This window comes from Paramormyrops kingsleyae, chromosome 14 (assembly GCF_048594095.1).
Source record: "Paramormyrops kingsleyae isolate MSU_618 chromosome 14, PKINGS_0.4, whole genome shotgun sequence".
Taxonomy (NCBI): Eukaryota; Metazoa; Chordata; class Actinopteri; order Osteoglossiformes; family Mormyridae; genus Paramormyrops; species Paramormyrops kingsleyae.
In genome coordinates this window covers 19,019,771-19,040,139 of record NC_132810.1, presented here as the reverse complement: position 1 = coordinate 19,040,139, position 20,369 = coordinate 19,019,771, and the positions used below count along the sequence as shown (strand labels likewise).

The 20,369-nt window shown below is 45.1% G+C and overlaps 2 protein-coding genes across 2 annotated transcripts; one reads left to right on the top strand and one right to left on the bottom strand.

Moving 5' to 3' along the window:
- Positions 1-325: 325 nt before the first annotated feature.
- On the bottom strand, positions 326-4,222 carry itgb1bp1 (integrin beta 1 binding protein 1). The gene is made up of 7 exons (XM_023839136.2): positions 4,073-4,222; positions 3,036-3,150; positions 2,090-2,168; positions 1,553-1,683; positions 1,279-1,371; positions 1,001-1,150; positions 326-773 (listed from the first exon to the last, which is right to left on the bottom strand). Exons 2-7 carry the CDS (start codon positions 3,105-3,107, stop codon positions 702-704), a joined length of 597 nt encoding a protein of 198 aa, XP_023694904.1. The 5' UTR covers positions 3,108-3,150; positions 4,073-4,222; the 3' UTR covers positions 326-701.
- A 1,203-nt stretch (positions 4,223-5,425) lies between these two features.
- Positions 5,426-20,266, top strand: iah1 (isoamyl acetate hydrolyzing esterase 1 (putative)). Its single transcript, XM_072698771.1, has 6 exons — positions 5,426-5,543; positions 5,826-5,878; positions 6,066-6,202; positions 6,483-6,644; positions 19,818-19,939; positions 20,025-20,266. The coding sequence occupies exons 1-6, from the start codon at positions 5,481-5,483 to the stop codon at positions 20,205-20,207; spliced, it is 720 nt and encodes a 239-aa protein (XP_072554872.1). The 5' UTR covers positions 5,426-5,480; the 3' UTR covers positions 20,208-20,266.
- Positions 20,267-20,369: the final 103 nt, after the last annotated feature.

Here is a 20,369-nt window from a genome sequence, read left to right as displayed (position 1 = left end):
TAGAGCGATTGTGCCACACGAGCTCCCCCTGCTGGACAGTTTTTTTTTCCAGCTCCCCGCGGCACTCAGTGGTACCGGCTGTACCACAAGCAAGGGAGACACACGGCATTATCAGCCTGATATGATTAACTACAGTGGTCCTGGAGTAGCGAACTGAAGGGCCCTACAGTCCAGTGTCACCTGGCACTTGACCTGCTGATGTCCATCACATTGGTCGGCTCTTCAAACAGAAACATGGATATTGAAGGCTTTTTTAATCTCCAGGATGACAAAAAAAAAAGCAATCGAAGGCCAGAATAAAGAACTCACCACCACCAATAAAGGATTTGTTTCATCAAAAACTATTTTTTCTTTTTATTGTACCGTATGTGTGATCCATTCCACTCGTACCACAGATTAAAAAGTACTGGTTAAAACGTGAAATAACACAACCCACAATGCAATGGGGCAGGAAGTACAAAGGGGAGATATACAGCATCCTTGTGATCATGTGATGTGCCTTTGTGCACCTATTGGCTGGTTAATGCCAAAGCACTTTTTTTTCTTTTTTTTTTTTGTACCTCGATTAAATTATATCAGACAAATGGTCTGTATAGGCAGCGATGTCTGCATGCTTTGTGAGGGAAAGACATTAGTGCAAAACATGCCAGTAAACAACAGTGACGGCTGCCGGCGACGTCACCGGCCAGGTAACGGGTCCCTCAAGCCTTCTCTGACACCAGGGCAGAGTCGAAGGAGGCTGACAGTACCTTGCAGATCGCCTGTGCATGCTCCTGGACAAACAAGGGGTTCAGATGGGTGAGTAGGTGGTACCAGTGTCTCTAAAGCAGACTACCCCCAGACTACATTTTTGCTACCGGGAGCTGGGAGGGAGCAAAAATGTGAACTGTCTGCTAGGGAGTTTGGAGGAAGCAGAAACATGGACCGACTGTGGGTCCCCGAGGACCGGACTGTGTCACAACGCTGCTGTGAAGCAGCCGGGGGGCGTATCTGCGCTCACCGCGGTGCTGCACTGATAGACCCAGATGCTGCACTCCAGTTGCCCTGCATCGGTGGTCTTCAGCGCCAGGAGGTTTTTCCCGGCGCCCAGCCCGTCGTCGTAACACAGCATGCGGACGATGAGGTACAGGGGGTGGCGATGCAGCACATCCTGCATGGAGGGGCGACGTGATGTCACAGAGGGGTGGGGCCACAGCCAAGATTCAGAAAAGGCAGGAAGGGAAACGGGCCTCGATCCCCTGCCAGGGGGGACGCTGAAGGGCACACGGGGGAACTTACACTCTGATTCATAGAGGTCACCTTCACACCATGTCTGGAGACGACCAGGACCAACTCTTCATCTCCAGGCACAAATGGCAGCTTTCCGTCTTGCTTTGAAGAGGACAGGACAGATACTTCATTTTATTCTTTTAAAGTCACCTGTACTGGTCGCCTGACAGGAAGTGTGGCGTCCCCCGAATGAATGAGACTGCTTATTAACAGTACTGTCTGTTTACCGTTCGGAGTGAGGAGCAAGACCATTGGGCAGCAGTTCCAGCTTTATAGTACTCACCTGGGCGGCGTCGATGTAGCTTATCAGGTCCAACGGATCCAGGAGGGTCTTGTACATATCAAACCGCAGATTCTCAATCACCCCCACATACTTAACCCGGAACTCCACACAGGAATCTGAAGTGCTGTTACCTGGGCAGGGGGGCACAATGAATCAGGACCTCAGCACATCAACAGTGACCACGTCTGATCACAAACATCCAAAGTCCTCCTCAGATCCAGAAATTCATTTTGTCCTCTGAAGCAAACCGTTTTTGCTCATATCTCTTATACTGTACATGCCACTCTGTTGAGTCTTGTTGTTTCTTGAAGATGACAGTTGGGGCTTTAAGGTGATGCCACAAGTGAGGGAGTGTGACCTTTCCAACTTCCACGTCAAAGTTTTGATCGAAGTTTTAAAAACTTTTTACCCTGGATCATAGCAGGATACCTAGAGGTGTGTGTTCCTGAGTGTTTTGGCAACTAGTCACCAGGCTCTCCTAACACCTGTTTATGGTAGTAAAGAGGATCAGAGCTGTGATGCACCAGTCAGACTCACCCGAGCTTTTGGTGGAATCGGTGTCAAGGCTGGCGACTGTGCTGGATCGAGACAGCCCGCCCAGGCTGGACTCCACGGACTGCAGGAACGGAGAAAACAGCCGAGTAAATATACAGAAACAAAAGCATGTCGCTGGCATGAAAGAAGCCAGCAAGACCCTCGGGGGAGGTGTCCAAACTCTGCCTGTGACTGTTAACTATTCTCTTCCCCTCCTTGTATATAAATACATTCTCATTGGCCAAGTTTACAGGCTTAATTAAATAGACTCATCTAGAGTGTTTAGTACTTGGGGCCAAGGGTTCAACTAGTAATTAAAACATTTTATTTTGAAGATCGGCACCTCATTGGATCATAATGAAGACTCTTCGTAAATGATGTCCTTGCAAATCACCACAAAGTGTATCTTGTTTTTTTTTTTCAGAAAGTGCTAACCTTAAAAAAGTAGTTCTTATATTTTTGGTTTGAAGATGACATAGTCAGTGTCCCAGGTCAATGTTTTTCAACCCGGTCCTCAGAACCCCCCAGACAGTTCATGTTTCTGCTCCGTGCCAGCAAGAAACATGGGCTGTCTGGGGGCCCCTGGAGAACTGTGGCTGCGAAACACTGACCTAGGCAATCATCACTGACCCCCCCCCCCCCCCCCCCCCCCATTATACACCATAAGAAGAAAACATGAAACTGGGGGTATGGGGGGCATTGGTAGTGAAAGCTGCCAGAGTAGGGGGGGGCACCTTATGGTACCTGGTATGATAGAATGGTTAATGGTTTAATGATTTGCAACCAATCAATCTTGTTTTATTAAACAACAATCCAATGAAAGTTTGTATTGCACAAGTCTCTTTGCCAAAGTATGCACTCGTATGGTGACCACAGTAGCCCCTGCTCTGGCAAATGTATGCTCAGAGCTGGTTAAACGAGCTGTACGGTGTCTGAAGGCGCCTGGCACCTTGCTCTTCGTGCTGATCTCACTGCTCTGGGAGCTGCTGCTGCTGTGACGCTTCTTCCCCTTCCGGAACATTCTTCGGCATGACGTCAGCCCTCGAGAGCTCCGACCCTAAAACCTTGAGATGCACCAGAAGGAGGTCAGATTCCTCCAGGCCGGCGATCCGCTAGCAGTTTTCATTACTTCGTGGTCTTAATTTTTTAATTGTGTTTTTTTTTATTATTCTTTCTCTCAGTGTTTTTATTAAAATTAATTAAAAATATTATTTTATATCTTATTACCCACTTAATATAACTACAGTATTAACCGTTTTACGACTTGACCTCTGGTGCCAGGGAATTAATTATAATTATACGCCATAATTATAAGCCTTGACTTGGTAATAAATACAGACCGCAGCCGTCTTAATGCACCTCTTTCAGTTTCATCCTTGATTCGGTTTCACCTTCGTAATTGTATCTGCAACCAGACAGGAAATGCAGAGGCAGGCGGGGGGTTAGACAGCACACGGGCCGCTTTTATTACGGTAGAGGGCGTCCATATCCATCTTATTGTAAGCGCATCTTCCTATTGCTTTAAACTACTGGTTATTTTAACGCTCCCATAAAGAAAGCAAGTTATCTATTTCACCAGCGAACCAGAAATTTCGCCGAACTGGGTATTTTAGCTTAAATATGGAGCATGTTGAGTTCTCATTCATCGCAAGCTTAAGCCGCCCCGAAGTTTCTCAGTCCCGGTGTAGCCAGTCGGCGCGTTCACGCGTCCTGCCCGGTGGGACGCGGAGGCGCGCCCGTCACCCTAACACTCAGTGTTAAATAATAATAATAATTAATAATAATAATCGGCCCCATTGTCCCGGCGTTAGTTAGATAATTCAATGTTGCGAGTAACGGAAACGCGTCGCTACGATAAACAGACCCACCCCACCCACCCGAGATCCCCACACTGCATCTTCCTGCTTAAAATAACCCACGGCAGCGAACAATCGCGCAGAAGCAGCGCGGAAAGCGCTGCTTCCTATGCGGCCTCCCGGGGAATACCTCTGCGACGGACTCGCTTCGGTCAGATTACGGCTGAAGCGCGGCGTGTGTGCGCTGCTTTTTCCGGCGAGGCAGCAGTCCGCCGTCCCGTCTGCATTGCAGAGACTCGCATTGACACTTCACTTCCTCCGCGACTCCACCCGAGCTCGCTTAAAGGGGCCGCGTATGGAAAACCTGCACATATACCTACATACTTACTATGTATCAGGGGCGTAGTTAGAAATGACTGGATGAGGGGGCTGAGTCTTTACTGGGGGGGGGGGGGGCATGACAAACTTATATAAAAAGCCATTCATGATTCATGACTTAAGCCAAGAAATACACATTTATTTAGGGGGAAGGTATATATAAAAGAGATGTGCATCTCCTTCTTTGAGGCAATTCGATTCGCATCTAGATGGCCGCAATAAAGGTACATATGAAGCAACTATTGTTGCAATAGGGTACGATTCACCCCTATTGTGATGCAGTGGGATTTGACACGATACGGCTCAGACCATCGCCAGACATGCCTCCAACTCACACGACACTTGGCTGACAGACTTGCAGAAAGATCTAAATATCAAATTATTGGTCAGAAAGTACTGGTCACATTTCTAAATAATATAGACATAGGTCTTGTGCTAATAGTTAAATATGAATGTAACCCTGGCTGTGTGCTGCTTCCCTCTTGATAACTCAGGTAGGGAGGACAGGGCAGAATGGTGAGGGAGGTGCAGGCCAGGCCCGGCATGACTCTCTGCGTTGTGTTTTGGCAGGTTGGTCATGTGACGTGGTGAGGGAGGTGTAGGCCAGGCCCGGCGTGACATTCTGCACCTAGTGTTTTGTCACGTGGCGTGGTGAGGGAGGTGCCGACCCAGGTGCGGCACAGTGGCAGTAACTGCGGTAACAATATGACTTCAGGTGTTCTGACCACACTGGCAGCGAGAGCAATACGATGGGAGAGGTGGCTGATGGTGAATAACTTGTATAAAAAACAGCAAAGCAAAAAAATAAAATAAAAATTTTCCCATAGACATAAGAACAAGCTTCATACCCTTATTTTAGTTTCATATAATCCCCGTCCCACAATATTCTTCCGATATGTCAGCTATGCAAGTCGCCCAGCTTAAACGATTTACGTAGCAAATACAAAGGGAAATAGCACTACGTGCTTTGGACCCTTAATTACCGATGTATGTTTTTAAATGTTATATTTTTCATTTGACCCGTATACTATATTAAAAGTGTTAAGAGGTGGAAGACAAAAGTGAACCAAGGAGCTCCGACGGATAAGGCTCCACGACGGCTTTGCGTACAAGTGAGCCTCCTGCCAGACAGAGGGCGCTAAATGTTAGGCGCCGCGGTTCAAGGGTTCACTTCCGGGTCAAGGTACTATTGACAGAAACGGCAATTAGTCAGGTGCAGTATGTCTAAACTGTGGAGTATTGCATGGCCTCAAGTTGTTCTTTTTGGAGACTCCATCACACAGGTATGTGCAAATGAAAGTGATTATTATAATGCATGTAGTATGTAATGTTGATTATATTTTCCCCTTCACAGCTGAATCCGATTTTGTATTTCGAACTGCAGCTGTATAGTGTATTCCTAACCGTTTAACTGGATTTTGATTACATGCAGGACTGATGACCGGAATTATGCGGCCCATATATACCATGATAATATCTGACTTTATGTTTTGTTACTGTTTTATCACTGAACGTCTTCATCATTTATAGGTTGGCATTTGGCTAGATTTGTCTTCTTTTTGCAGTTTTCTTTTCAAGCAAACGGATGGGGCTCCGAAATAGCAAATAAATTAGCCAGGTCAGTATTACATCTGAAAGACGGCTTCAGACGCGTTGTATATTAATTTCTTATTTTACTTTACTAGTTGTTTGGAAAGATGTCAGAAACGCAACACCCGACGCCTACTGAATGTCATTAACGTTGTTATAAGGGATAAGTGCGAGCATAGTCCCTTGTTTGCTCAGCATCTTGTTCATGTGTGAAGGAAATGCGATGTGGTGAACCGAGGATTCTCGGGATACAACTCAAGATGGGCCAAGATCATCCTTTCGCGCATCATTAACAACAACAACGTCGCCGCCGTTACCGTCTTCTTCGGAGCCAACGACTGCTCTTTGCAAGGCAAGTGCTCTGTGTTCTTCCATGGATCGTTGGTGCTAAAATGTCACGATATAAACATGTAGAACAGAGAGTTCTCGAGATTTTTGTGCCGGTAGGATGAACAATTCCCTTTTATACACTGCTGTAGATTTTTTTTCTTGACTGATTACTACTTCTTGTCAGTTGAATGATAAATGACTTGTATGACAGATCTGAGTATTGTGCTGCCTGAAATTAGGATATTATCAGATCGTTGTGGTTTTGACTCCTTGATTTGATCACACTGGTCCCCTGTTCTCAGACAAAAATCCACAGCAGCACGTCCCAATGCAGGAGTATGTAGAGAACCTGAAAGACATTGTGAAACACCTGTCCTCAGTGGAGATATCTGCAGACAAGGTTATATTGATCACCCCTCCACCTCTTCACGAGCCTGCCTGGGAGAAGGAGTGTCTCTTCAAAGGTGAGTGGAGGGGTCTGGGGCACCCCCTATCTGCTGGTGTGAGAGCAAGGGCCCAGAGCGCCCCCTGTCTGCTGGTATGAGTAGGCCATGACAGGCCCCTTTGGCTCTACTGACAAAGAGCATAGAAGTCTCACTGCCTGATGGCTACACCTACTTGAACGCAAAGCAACAACAGTAAAGCCTTTTGTCCTTGTTTAGTGAAATTTCTTAGAAAAAGCATCAATAGATGACAAAGGCCTGTTATATAAGGGTTTTTGTCTTGCTTGGTAGAGAAACAACTTGTCTTGCTTGGTAGAGAATTTTTCCCTTCTGTATTGAGAACAGTGATGTTGGCATTTGGAGAAATGGAGACATGCATGGGCGGGGGGTGAGGCTTGAACCCTGGTCCTGGGAGTGTGAGGCAATGTTGCTAACCATTACCCTACCAAGCCTCACCCTCACCCCTTTTTTTTTATTTTTATTATTTTATTTTATTTATTTATTTTTAAAGATAAACCTGGATGTTCTTTCCTCACCATTATTTATGCAACAGTGCCGTTTCAGGCAAACTAGGAGACCAAGTTGTTAAGTATCTGTACTGGCTTGTGTGGTTTACTGGGCTAAGTGTCTGTCCTTGTGATCAGAAGGTCATGGGTTCAAGCCCAGCTGTGGCCTGCCTGTTGGTTTATAGGAAAAGATGGGGTTGTGTATTGTTATAAGTCTTGCTGCTCTCACACTTGTTTAATAATAATAATAATAAGCTTAATAATAATATCCTAACTGTATATTTGGGGGGGACTGAGGTCATATGTCTTGGCCTCCACATGTGGTTGTGCATGATGGGAAGGCTTGAACCCTGGTCCTGGGAGTGTGAGGCAATGCTGCTAACCACTACCCTACCAAGCCACCCCTGTCCTTTATTTTGATTTCGCCTGGATGTCCTTCCCTCGTCATTAGTTATGCACCGATGCCGTTTCAGGTAAACTAGGAGACCGAGTTGTTGAGTGTCTGTACTGGCTTGTGTGGCTTAGTGGGCTGAGTGTCTGTGCTTGTGATCAGAAGGTCATGGGTTCAAGCCCAGCCCAGCCTTGGCCTGGCTGTCCTTTATTTGATTTTGCGTGGATGTCCTTTCCCAGGGATCGAATTTATCGACGGCATCTACGGCAAAAGCCGCCGTGCCTTAGCAATTTGCCGTGCTGCCCTGAATATTTACAAGTTCTTGCCGGCAGATACTTGCAGTGCCCTCTTCCTCAGTTGCCTTTGTGCCCTATTGTGTATGTTTAGATCATAATAAAGTCAATAAACTTATGAAATCAAGAACAAGTTCTTCCGTTTTTTACTTCTCTGTCGCCATGTCCATGATATCTGGGTTGATAAGCGCATCCCATAATTTTACGTTAGCCACGCCTCCATGGTTAAATTATTCAGAGCGGCTATTCTAGCCGATGCTTACCTCCCTCCGAAACTAATAGCAACATGATCATAGAATAGGGAGGGTGAGAAGGTTTAGAAGTTCTTTTGAAAGTGAGGCTGTATTGGTGGTATTTTTGGCACGTGAACAATCATCGATTTACATCGACAAATACATGTTAAGGACCTGTTATAAGGCCACAAAGTTCCAATTAATATGCCTACCAAAGATCGGGTGAAAAAAGAAAGCAGGCTGAGATGACGGCCGCTGCTTCTAAGACCCTGAAAATAACCAAATTTTTTAGGTAATTTCACTGGTTATGCATGTCTTTCCCAATCATACCGCATCTATTGTTATGGAAATTATCTGTCATTACTTGACGTTGTAATAATTTATAATAGACTGTAATAATTCATAGAAGATTGAAATAATTGATACCAGATGTGCATTGAATTGAAGTGAAAACGGAGAAGGAGTTAGAGCATAAACTGTACTGTCCTGCAGCTGCTGTCACGGGACAGTTCGTAGTGGCTCGCGGCACTGGGCGGGACAGTTAGCAAGTGGCTCGCGAGAGTGTTTGAGTGGCTCGGGACAGTTGGCGAGTGTTAGTTAGTTGGCTTGAATATGGTCACTCATGCATTATTTTGAAGTTCTGTTAGTCATGTTAGTGTCAATAATGTTCATTAAATTAAAGTTTTTATCACTGACAATAGCTGGTTCTGTTTTTTTTTCATAAAACATTTCGTCATTACTGAGTAGGTGAATGAAGGCAACAGCATCTTTTTTTCAATAGCTAGTCTAACACTATTTCACAGGGTGCTAATGCATTTATTGCCCTTGAAAATGTCAGACTGCTAAATATTTCATGCGTCCGGCTATATACCTTTTTGCCTCAGTGCCCTGGCCAGTAATTCTTGATTGCCTTGGTGCCCTCCGAACCTACGGGAAAATGCCTTAGTGCCCTCCTATATTTGAGGGTATAAAAGGCAAACATTGCTGTGCCCCCCGAACAAAGTAATTCTACCCCTGCTTTCCTCACCGTTAGTTATGCACCGGTGCCGTTTCAGCTAAGTAGGAGACCGAGTTGTTGTGTGTCTGTACTGGCTTGTATGGCTTAGTGGGCTAATTGTCTGTGCTTGTGATCAGAGGGTCATGGGTTCAAGCTAGGGATGTAAGCAATTAATCGATTATCAATTAATTGTCGATAAGAAATTACTCGATTAAAATTAATTAATTGCAATTAATTGTATTTTGAACCCATAATTCCTTGCCAGTCCTCGTGGGGCGCACTTGACGTCAGACGTACTTGACGCACACGCGGGAACACAAGCAAACAACAGATAAAAGAGAAACGGTACACAGGATGAAGAGGGCAAAACGGAGTGCAGTATGGAGCCACTTCAAGTGAGCTCAGAATAAACCTTTGATTAAGGAATATGATTTGCATTTTTTCTTCATATCATATAGAAGATAGCATTCTATGTTACGTATACAGTAGATCAGCGGTCACTAACAGGCGGACCGCGGTCCGGGTCCGGACCCAGAAACTGTCCCATACGGACCCGGACAGACAGCCAAAACATTTAGTTATTATTTAAAACCTGACGGTTTTTTATTTTAACCGGCGCAGCGTTTGTAGTTTTTTCGGTAGTGGTTTAGCAGTAGAACCGCCAATGAACGTAAAAACGCCTTTGACCGCCAAGCAAGACGTATAGTTCGGCGTATGCAGCCCTTTGTCTGCGCTAATGTGCCTTTCATGTTATTAGCAGCAGCGAAGCTAACACCCGCAAACTAAAAGCGTAATGTTCCTAACAGAGTGGCTGCGCTCTCCTGAAATTGTAAAGCTGAAAAGTTTTCAAATACAATATGTATTATATAACACGTTGGATAAATAGACGTAGCTAGTTTATTGTTGATTTCATGTTCGTTGAAGTTTCTGCATTTTAACATATGTATAAAGTAATGTTATCTGTTATATAAATAAACTCATGTGAAACAAAAAATGTACGTTTTCAGGGTTGCCAAATGTCAAGCATCTGGCATGACACTCAGGCTTTCAGACTCATGCTGGAAATCTTACGGCAAATCTATATTATTCCATTATAAAACCTAAAATTACGTCAAAAGTGTATTTACATGGTTAAATACAAAAGCAGACTATTTACAAGGTAAGAAGCTGTTACATGTGTGCAGACATCTCGAATTGAAAATCTCACTCCAGCCAGCTGACATAAGTTCTATGTCACGTGACAATAAATGTCAAAACGATTTTGAATTGTACTGAATTAATTTTATTTGACAGTCAGGTACTGATTACATAGAATGTTGATGCAACTAATAGGCTACTTAAATATATATCACACTATTAAATAGTTAGACATTATAATCTTCCGGACCTTTGCTTCAAGAATTTTTCTCTAACTGGACCTCTTTAAATTTTAGTTGAATACCCCCTGCAGTAGATGGAACCTATTCAGAGGGAAATTCAGCTTCTCAGAAAAATTGCCGCTTAGCAATTAATCGATCATCGATCGATAAGATGAAACAACTATTGATTAATGAATTACTCGATAATTTGCATCCCTAGTTCAAGTCTTACCTTGCCTTGTCTGTGGGTTTAGAGGAAAAGATGGGCTTAAGGGTTGTGTGTTATTATTTAAGTTATAAGTAGGGCTGGACAATAATTCGATATCAATATATATCGCGATAGAATTTTATTCAATAACGGTGATACGATTTTTAAACACATTTCCGATATTTCGATATACATTTGAATATACCAAATGTATAGAGGGAACCGGCAAATTCCCTCTTTGTCTTAGCATTTTCTCATCGGTTATGTCGATTCTTTTATGTCGCCGAACCCTAATATCTCGAGCACAAAAGAGGGCCAAAATCGCCACTTAACATCGGTTATCTCGATCCCCGTGACGATTCGGCGGCTTTTAAAAATGTATCACAAGTGCTAAACAGCGTGTATTCAAATCGCATTCGCATGGTAATTTGCTGAACAACGCAGCTGTGAAACGCGATCCAGGTAAAACTTTTTTAGACAGCATAAATAATATTGAAGCATTTGTTTTCAAGCAGACTGTTAAAGGCAAAAGCAACAAAGCATTTTAAACTTTGTAAAGAAACCATAGTAACCGCGTAGGGCTGGACAATAATTCGATATCAATATATATCGCGATATAATTTTTTTCAATAACGGTGATACGATTTTTAAACACATTTCCGATATTTCGATATACATATATACTGTATCATATAATATACAGTATATGAATAATCAGCCTGTCTTAGTTTAAATGGAAATATATTATTGTTAATAAGCTGAGTCTGAGAGTTTTATTTATTTGATAGTTTATTTCACATTTCCTGTTTGTAAAGGCTAAATACAAATAAAAAGTGAACCTTATTTTTTTTTGTACTGTTTTTATTTTAAAAAAAATTATATAATTTTAATAGGAGGAGCCTGGAGGTATTATAGACTTTGAAAATTCAGTTTGCAGACATCCATTGTGTGTGTCCTCGGCAGTTTTTTCCTGAGGCTTTTTAATATTGTCCATATCGATATCGGAATTATATCGTATCGACCAAAATTAAGAAATATATCGTGATATAAATGTTTGCCATATCGTCCCGTCCTATAACCGCGTGTATGATACTTGTCAGAGCTGTGTCAGAGCGAAATGACTCGTGAATTTAATTCTGACACTGGTTAGCTTTTTGTAAAAACGAACTACAGTACACCCCGCAGGTTTTTTGTGATTTTGTGAGCGATCTTTGTGTTTTCAATGTTGGAGAATATAATTAAAGGTTTGTATCGAGAGACGACGGTGGTTTTTATTGTATACTGGTAAATCTCTGCTGTTAGTTGGTGCACATATGCCTTTTGTTAGCCAACATGTATGTCGGGGCCGGCTCTACGCTGGGCAAGAGACGGCAACACCCCCTTAAGCAAATGTCCTGCCCCCTTAAATCAAACTTTTAGAAGTTGAGGAAGAAAATAATAATTACCCACAAACTGAATATGGACAAGATTTACTACAGTAGCTGAAAAATCCACTGAAAAAGGCACAAACGAGATGATAAGTTTCACTTCTTGTTCGCTCTTTCCCTCCGCGTTCTGTTTGTGCGCCGGCTCACGGAGAAGGGTCCAGCTGCAGACGCCTGTAGAGTGGAGCTCCACCGGAAATACGTCACCTCCACAGGAAATACGTGATTTTAAGGGGCGTAAAGTGGAGCTCCACAGGAAACACGTGACCAAACTGTGTGTTACAGCGGAATTTCAGTTGTAAAATTCTCAAAAAGTATGTTTTTGTTCATTTATACGCTAGAGAAATTATTATATATATATATATATATATATACACACATATATATATATATATATATATATCTGGTCTGATCTAGTTTGTGGAATATATATATTGGTCATAAGATGAGCAGTTATAAACATGCCATACATACGCAATTGCTATTATGTTACTTTCCATACACATTACTAATATATATATTGGTCTTGCCTTAACTGTTATAAACATATACTATATACGATTGCTGGAACAGCGCGAATGCGTACGTATTTTATGTGCATTTGCGCTGATATGACAAGAAATTATTGTGCATTTTAACCTGTATATGCTAATTCGTACTTCATTTGCGGTATATAGGTTGAAATGCACGGTATTTTCTTGTCATATCAGCGCAAATGCACATAAAATACGTACGCATTTACACTGTCACAGCAATCGATTGCCGCACGTATCGCTTTTAAAGGTGAATGCGTACTTGCGTACCAGTTATATGCAGCCCTGTATGTGTTGTATAAATGATGATCAACATGTAACAATTATATTCAATCAACTGCTAAATTTATTTAGACAGCAACAACAAACAGAATTAAATAAAAAAAAAAATCAATCAACACACTCATGTGCCAGTAATTTAATCTTTCTCATAACAGACAGCATTAACCCGGAGGCCCCGCTGGTCAACACAGGCCTGTAAAAATAATTCCATGTCACGTGTTTCCTGTGGAGCTCCACTTTACGCCCCTTAAAACACGTATTTCCTGTGGAGGTGACGTATTTCCGGTGGAGCTCCACTCTGCAGGCGTCTGCAGTAGAGTTTAGATTCTCTGCCCGAGCCCGAGCCCAGACCCGACCTGACCCGACCCGACCCGTGGGCCGGGTCGGGCCGATATTTCCTGCCACTATCTTCGGGCCGGGCCGGGCGGGGCCATGATCAAGCATTTGTGTGTGGTTTTTTTTTTTTAAATCATTACTTAATTAGCCTAATTGGGTGGAGAGCTATGCCATAATTATAAATGTAGCTCCCTCCCGTAAGACACGAGCACAAGAGTCCTTTGCATTTAACTGAGCCGACGGTTTATTCGAAAGACAGTGGCTTCGTTATTATCACCATCATGGCAGACGTGAGAACTAAATACAGATACGGAAACACAAAATCAAGCACATTTACTTACAATATTAGCTAACAAACATTGAAATTCAAATGAAATATAAACATAAATAACAATAAAGACAGCTTAGAGAATTCATATACAGTTAACACGAACCTCAGTTAGCATTTACATTTACATGGCTAAATACAACAAACTTAACTAAAACTTAATTAACACATACCTCGTTGGCTGCTTACGGAAGGATTTAACCTTTTTCTTAACCCTTTACTTAAAGTTCGATGCCGAGCACACAAACTGGTTCCAGCAGCAAGCGAACTGGATAAGTGAAAACGTGCTTTTCTTCTAAACGTGTCTCAAAAATCCATTCTGAATAAACAAACAATGCAGTTTACATGCTTCGTCCTTGTTGCATTTTTCATTAAGATAAATCTAAACTAATTTCTGTAGTTCAAACAACTTAGAATTGTAGTTGAGAACGTCTGTTACAACGGCTCACGTATTAAAAAATAGTCGGGTTTAAATCGGGCTCGGGCTCATAATTACAGTTAATGTGTCGGACCGGGTCGGGCTCGGACACAAGGTGCACGGGCTCGGGTAGGGTCGGGTTTAATTTTTTGGGCCCGATCTAAGCTCTAGTCTGCAGCTGGACACTCTTGGGCTCACGCAGCACTCGGCCGAGATCCCCCACTCGCCCTCCCCCCAGCTAAACATCCAATCACTGTTAGTATGCAAATGAGCCAGTTTCTCAGTAGGCAGGGCAGAGCGAAATGAGCTGCGCGATTGCGGGAGGTTTAGAGGAAGCAGCAATCTCTCTCGTCAAAATCATCACTCGTGAAATCATGGTTCGAATTATTTTTGTCTATTTGGGGGGGGTCTTGATCGGGGGGTACTGTACCCCCCAGTACCCCCCGATCAAGACCCCCCCCCCAAATAGACAAAAATAGCAGTTTGGGGGGGGGGGGGTCTTAACATTTTTCTTTTGTTTTTTTTTTGTTTTTTTTAAAAGAAAGATAACCTCAACTTGTAGGAAAATTTTATGGATAACGATTTCAGACACCCCTAGTGTGGACCGTACCATTTTAACCACCTCGGCGCTAGAAGCAGCTTAGCCAGTCGGTTGCGTCATTCATTCTCATTGAGCGACTTGTTCGTTGTGATTTCAAGATTCTTTATTCGTCACATACATAGTTATAACAAGTACAACATGTAGTGAAATGAACCCGACCGATCCTATTTTTCAGTTTTATATTTCAAGACTCGGTGAATTGATTTTTTCTTTTTCATAACTTAGCCATTTCAGCTAAAGTAGGAGACCGAGTTGTTAAGTATCTGTACTGGCTTGTGTGGCTTAGTGGGCTAAGTGTCTGTGCTTGTGATCGGAAGTTCATGGGTTCAAGCCCAGCCTTGGTCTGCCTGTCCTTTATTTTGATTTTGCCTGGATGTCCTTTCTTCAGCATTAGTTATGCACTGGTGCCGTTTCAGCTAAAGTAGGAGACCAAGTTGTTGAGCGTCTGTGCTGTCTTGTGTGGCTTAGTGGGCTAAGTGTTTGTGCTTGTGACCAGAAGGTCATGGGTTCAAGCCCAGCCTTGGTCTGCCTGTAGTGAATCTGAATTTTATGACAATGAAAGTTCTTATCACATGATGTCTAACTGGATTTTTAAGCCTAAAGTAGGAAGTGTCTTGGTGGTGCAGTGGTGCAGTGGTAGCACTCTGACTTCACACCTCGGGGACCAGGGTTCAAGCCTTGGCCAGGGTGCTGTGTGGAGTTTGCATGTTCTTCCCAAGTCAGTGTGGGGTCCCCCCACAGTCTGAAAAACATGCCCAAGTGTGTGTGTGTCTGCCCCCCTCTCCCAATGTATGTGTGTCCCACCCCTCCCTCCCAGAGTGTGTGTGTGTGTCCCACCCCTCCCTCCCAGAGTGTGTGTGTGTGTGTCCCACCCCTTCCAAGAGAGAGGGAGGTAGGTGTGGGAGAGTGAGTGGGAGTGAGTGAGTGAGTGAGAGAGAGGGGTGGGAGTGAGTGAGTGAGTGAGAGAGAGGGGTGGGAGTGAGTGAGTGAGTGAGAGAGAGGGGTGGGGGGGTGTGAGTGAGAGAGTGAGAGAGAGAGAGAGAGGGGTGGGGGGGGTGAGAGAGAGAGAGAGGGGTGGGGGGGGGTGAGAGAGAGAGGTGGGGTGGGGTGGGGTGGGGTGGGGTGAGTGAGAGAGCTAAAAGGTTTTCTTTTGGGGTGGACAGACTTTACCTCTCTCTCACCCTTCTCTTTCACACACACCCTCACCCACCTCCACCCCTCTCTCTCACACACACACACCTCCACCCCTCTCTCTCACACACACACACCCTCACACACCTCCACCCCTCTCACACCCCCACCCCTCACACTCTCTCTCTCTCACACACACACCCCCACCCCTCTCTCTCTCACACACCCCCTCTCACTCTCTCTCACACACACACACACACACACACACACATTGGGAGAGGGGGGGGGATAGACACACACACACTTGGGCATGTTTTTCATGGGGGGGGACCCCACACTGACTTGGGAAGAACATGCAACCTCCACACAGCACCCTGGCCAAGGCTTGAACCCTGGTCCCCGAGGTGTGAGGTCAGAGTGCTACCACTGCACCACTGCACCACCAAGACACTCATGCTTTCCTACTTTAGGCTTAAAAAATCCAGTTAGACATCATGTGATAAGAACTTTCATTGTTATAAAATTCAGTTTCACAACAGACAGGCCAAGGCTGGGCTTGAACCCATGAACTTCCGATCACAAGCACAGACACTTAGCCCACTAAGCCACACAAGCCAGTACAGATACTCAGCAACTCGGTCTCCTACTTTAGCTGAAATGGCACCGGTGCATAACTAACGGTGAGGAAGGAACATCCAGGCAAAATCAAATTAAAGGACAGCGAGGCCAAGGCTGGGCTGGGCTGGGCTGGGCTTGAACCCATGACCTTCTGATCACAAGCACAGACACTTAGCCCACTAAGCCACACAAGCCAGTACAGATGCTCAACAACTTGGTCTCCTAGTTTATCTGAAACGGCACCGGTGCATAACTAATGGTGAGGAAAGGACATCGAGGCGAAATCAAAATAAAGGACAGGCAGGCCAAGGCTGGGCTTGAACCCACTACTTTCCAAGCACAAGCACAAGCACAGACACTTAGCCCAGTAAGCCACACAAGCCAGTACAGATATTCCACAACTCAGTCTCCTACTTTAGCTGAAATGACACCGGTGTATAACTAATGGTGAGGAAAGGACATCCAGGCGAAATCAAAATAGAGGACCCATGGGCTTGAACCTATGACCTTCTGATCACAAGCACAAACACTTAGCCCACTAAGCCACACAAACTAGTACAGACTCTCAACAACTCGGTTGAACCCATTACCTTCCGAGCACAAGCACAGACACTCTGTCTGAGGAAAGGTGAGGAAATGGTCTGAGGAAATGGTGAGGAAAGGACATCCAGGCGAAATCAAAATAAAGGACAGCCAGACCAAGGCTGGGCTTGAACCCCTGACCTTCCAATCACAGGCACAGACACTTATCCCACTAATCCACACAAGGCAGTACACATACTCAACAACTCGGTCTCCTAGTTTACGTTAAACGGCCCCGGTGCATAACTAATGGCGAGGAAAGGACGTCCAGGCGAAATCAAAATAAAGGACAGCCAGACCAAGGCTGGCCTTGAACCCCTGACTTTCTGATCACAAGCACAGACACTTATCCTACTAATCCACACAAGCCAGTACAGATACTTAACAACTCGGTCTCCTAGTTTACCTTAAACGGCACCGGTGCATAACTAATGGTGAGGAAAGGACATCCAGGCGAAATCAAAATATAAGACAGGCAGGCCAAGGGTGGGCTTGAACCCATGACCTTCTGATCACAAGCACAGACACTTAGCCCACTAAGCCACACAAGCTAGTACAGACTTGCAACAACTCGGTCTCCTACTTTAGCTGAAACGGCACCGGTGCATAACTAATGGTGAGGAAAGGACATCCAGGCGAAATCAAAATAAAGGACAGCCAGACCAAGGCTGGGCTTGAACCCCTGACTTTCTGATCACAAGCACAGACACTTATCCTACTAATCCACACAAGCCAGTACAGATACTTAACAACTCGGTCTCCTAGTTTACCTTAAATGGCACCGGTGCATAACTAATGGTGAGGAAAGGACATCCAGGCGAAATCAAAATAAAGGACAGGCAGGCCAAGGCTGGGCTTGAACCTATTACCTTCCAAGCACAAGCACAGACACTTAGCCCAGTAAGCCACACAAGCCAGTACAGATACTCACCAACTTGCTCTCCTAGTTTACATGAATCGGCAATGGTGCATAACGAATGGTGAGGAAGGAACATCCAGGCAATGAAAGGTGGGGGTGGCTTGGTAGGGTAGTGGTTAGCAATGTTGCTTCACACTTCCTGGACCAGGGTTCAAGCCTCCCTCCCCTGCCAATTAGGAAAGGGCCTCAATTGAAATATTAAATATAATTTAAATTATAATAGTAACACACAACCCATAACCCCATCTTTTCCTCTAAACCCAAAGGCCAGCCAAGGCTGGGCTTGAACCCATGACCTCTTGATCACAAGCACAGACACTTAGCCCACTAAGCCACACAAACTAGTACAGACTTGCAACAACTCGGTCTCCTAATTTAGCTGAAACGGCACCGGTGCATAACTAATGGTGAGGAAAGGACATCCAGGCAAAATCAAAATAAAGGACAGGCAGGCCAAGGGTGGGCTTGAACCTCTGACCTTCTGATCACAAGCACAGACACTTATCCCACTAATCCACACAAGCCAGTACAGATACTCAACAACTCGTTCTCATAGTTTACCTGAAATGGCACCGGTGCATAACGAATGGTGAGGAAAGGACATCCAGGCTTATCTTTAAAAACAAAAAAGGGTTGGGGGTGGCTTGGTAGGGTAGTGGTTAGCATTGTTGCCTCATGCTCCCAGCACTAGGGTTCAAGCTTCTTCCCCCCCCCCCCCCCATGACATCATGCACAACCACCACCCCAAAAACATATGGAGGTCAAGACAGATGATCCCCCCTCAGAATATATAGTTAGGAAAAAGCAGACTGCCACAGTTAGGGCCCCCATCTTATTATTAAACAAGTGTGAGAGCAGCAAGACTTATAATAATAAGCAACCCCATCTTTTCCTATAAACCCACAGGCAAGCCAACACTGGGTTTGAACCCATGACCATCTGATCACCAGCACAGACACTTAGCCCAGTAAGCCACACAAGCCAGTACAGATAACTGGTCAGCACTGTCATCTCCAGAACCTGGGCTCCAGCTCCCATCAGCATTCTGTGTGTGGAATTTGCATGTTCTCCCTGTGTCATTGTGGCATCATTGGTTTATCCCCCCCTCAGTCCAAAAGCATCCATTTTCTGTAACTGCTTAACCTATTAAGAAGGGTGTCAAAAGTGTCCCACCCCCCCTCTCCCTCAGTGTCCGTGTCCCCCACCCCCCCCTCTCCCTCAGTGTCCGTGTCCCCCACCCCCCCCCCTCTCCCTCAGTGTCCGTGTCCCCCACCCCCCCCCCTCTCCCTCCGTGTGTGTGTCCCACCCCCTCCCCAAAAGGTCTTCTTTTGTATAGAGTCTGGCCCTCCTCCCCCATCTTTTAGGGGCGTTTTTCCACCGCACCAGGTACCGTACTTTCGGTACTTCCATAAAGTGCTGAAAGTTTGGTACTTTTTTCCTGTCGGTTTTCCACTGCCGTAAAAAACAGCCTCAACTGTTAGTTTTAATTTTGGGCTGTCAGTCAGGGGCGGTCACTGATGATGTCATTTGGCGCCGGTACCATTTTTTACGCCAGTGGAAAACCGACATGAAAGAAGTACCAAACTTTCGGCACTTCATGGAAGTACCGAAAGTACCGAAAGTACGGTACCTGGTGCGGTGGAAAAACGCCCTTAGTCTGCATGCCTTCCTACTGTGTCTATCTGCCTCTAAGCCCCTCCCTCCCTGGGATCTCTGAGTCCTTCCTCACCATTAGTTATGCACCGCTGCCGTTTCAGCTAAACTAGGAGACCGAGCTGTGGAGTATCAGTACTGGCTTGTGTGGCTTACTGGGCTAAGTCTCTGTGCGTGTGATCAGAAGGTCATGGGTTCAAGCCCAGCATTGGCCTCCCTAATGGTTCATAGGAAAACATGGGGTTGTGCGTTGTTATTATACGTCTTGCTGCTCTCACGCTCGTTTTACAATAAGAGCGAGGCCCTTTGTCTCCATATAAAAAGGTTGTGTTGTTTAGGGCTTCCATCTCTGTGCTGATCTCTCTGTGCTGATCTCTCTGCAGGCTTTCCCCTGAACCGGCATAACTCTGTGGTCGGGCAGTATGCCCAAGCCTGTGTCCAGGCTGGCTGGCAAAGTGGGGCCGAGGTGCTGGACCTCTGGACGCTCATGCAGAAGGATGGACAGGTAAGCCCCTTCAGGACTGACAGTCACCACCTGGCACTCCGTTTGCTTCATAGAGCTACTGTGAGCCCTGTGCTGCCCCCCCCAGGACTTCTCCTCCTACCTCTCTGATGGGCTGCACCTCTCCACCAAAGGAAACCAGTTTGTAGCCGAGCACCTCTGGCCTCTCCTGGAAAAGCGGACTGCATACCTACCCATGATTCTTCCTTACTGGGGAGATGTGGACACTGACAGCCCAGAAACCAGCCTCCTGAGTAATGCCAGCCAATGATTCTGTGAAACAGCAGTGTTTTGAAATGATTGCTGAATACATCCTGCTGTGAACACAATCCACCCACCACATTGTCCTCTGTAACTGCTTGTCTTGGTTAGCGCTGGAGCCTGTTCCAGAGGCTATGGGCAGATGTGGTGGATGTGGACGGGGCCACACACG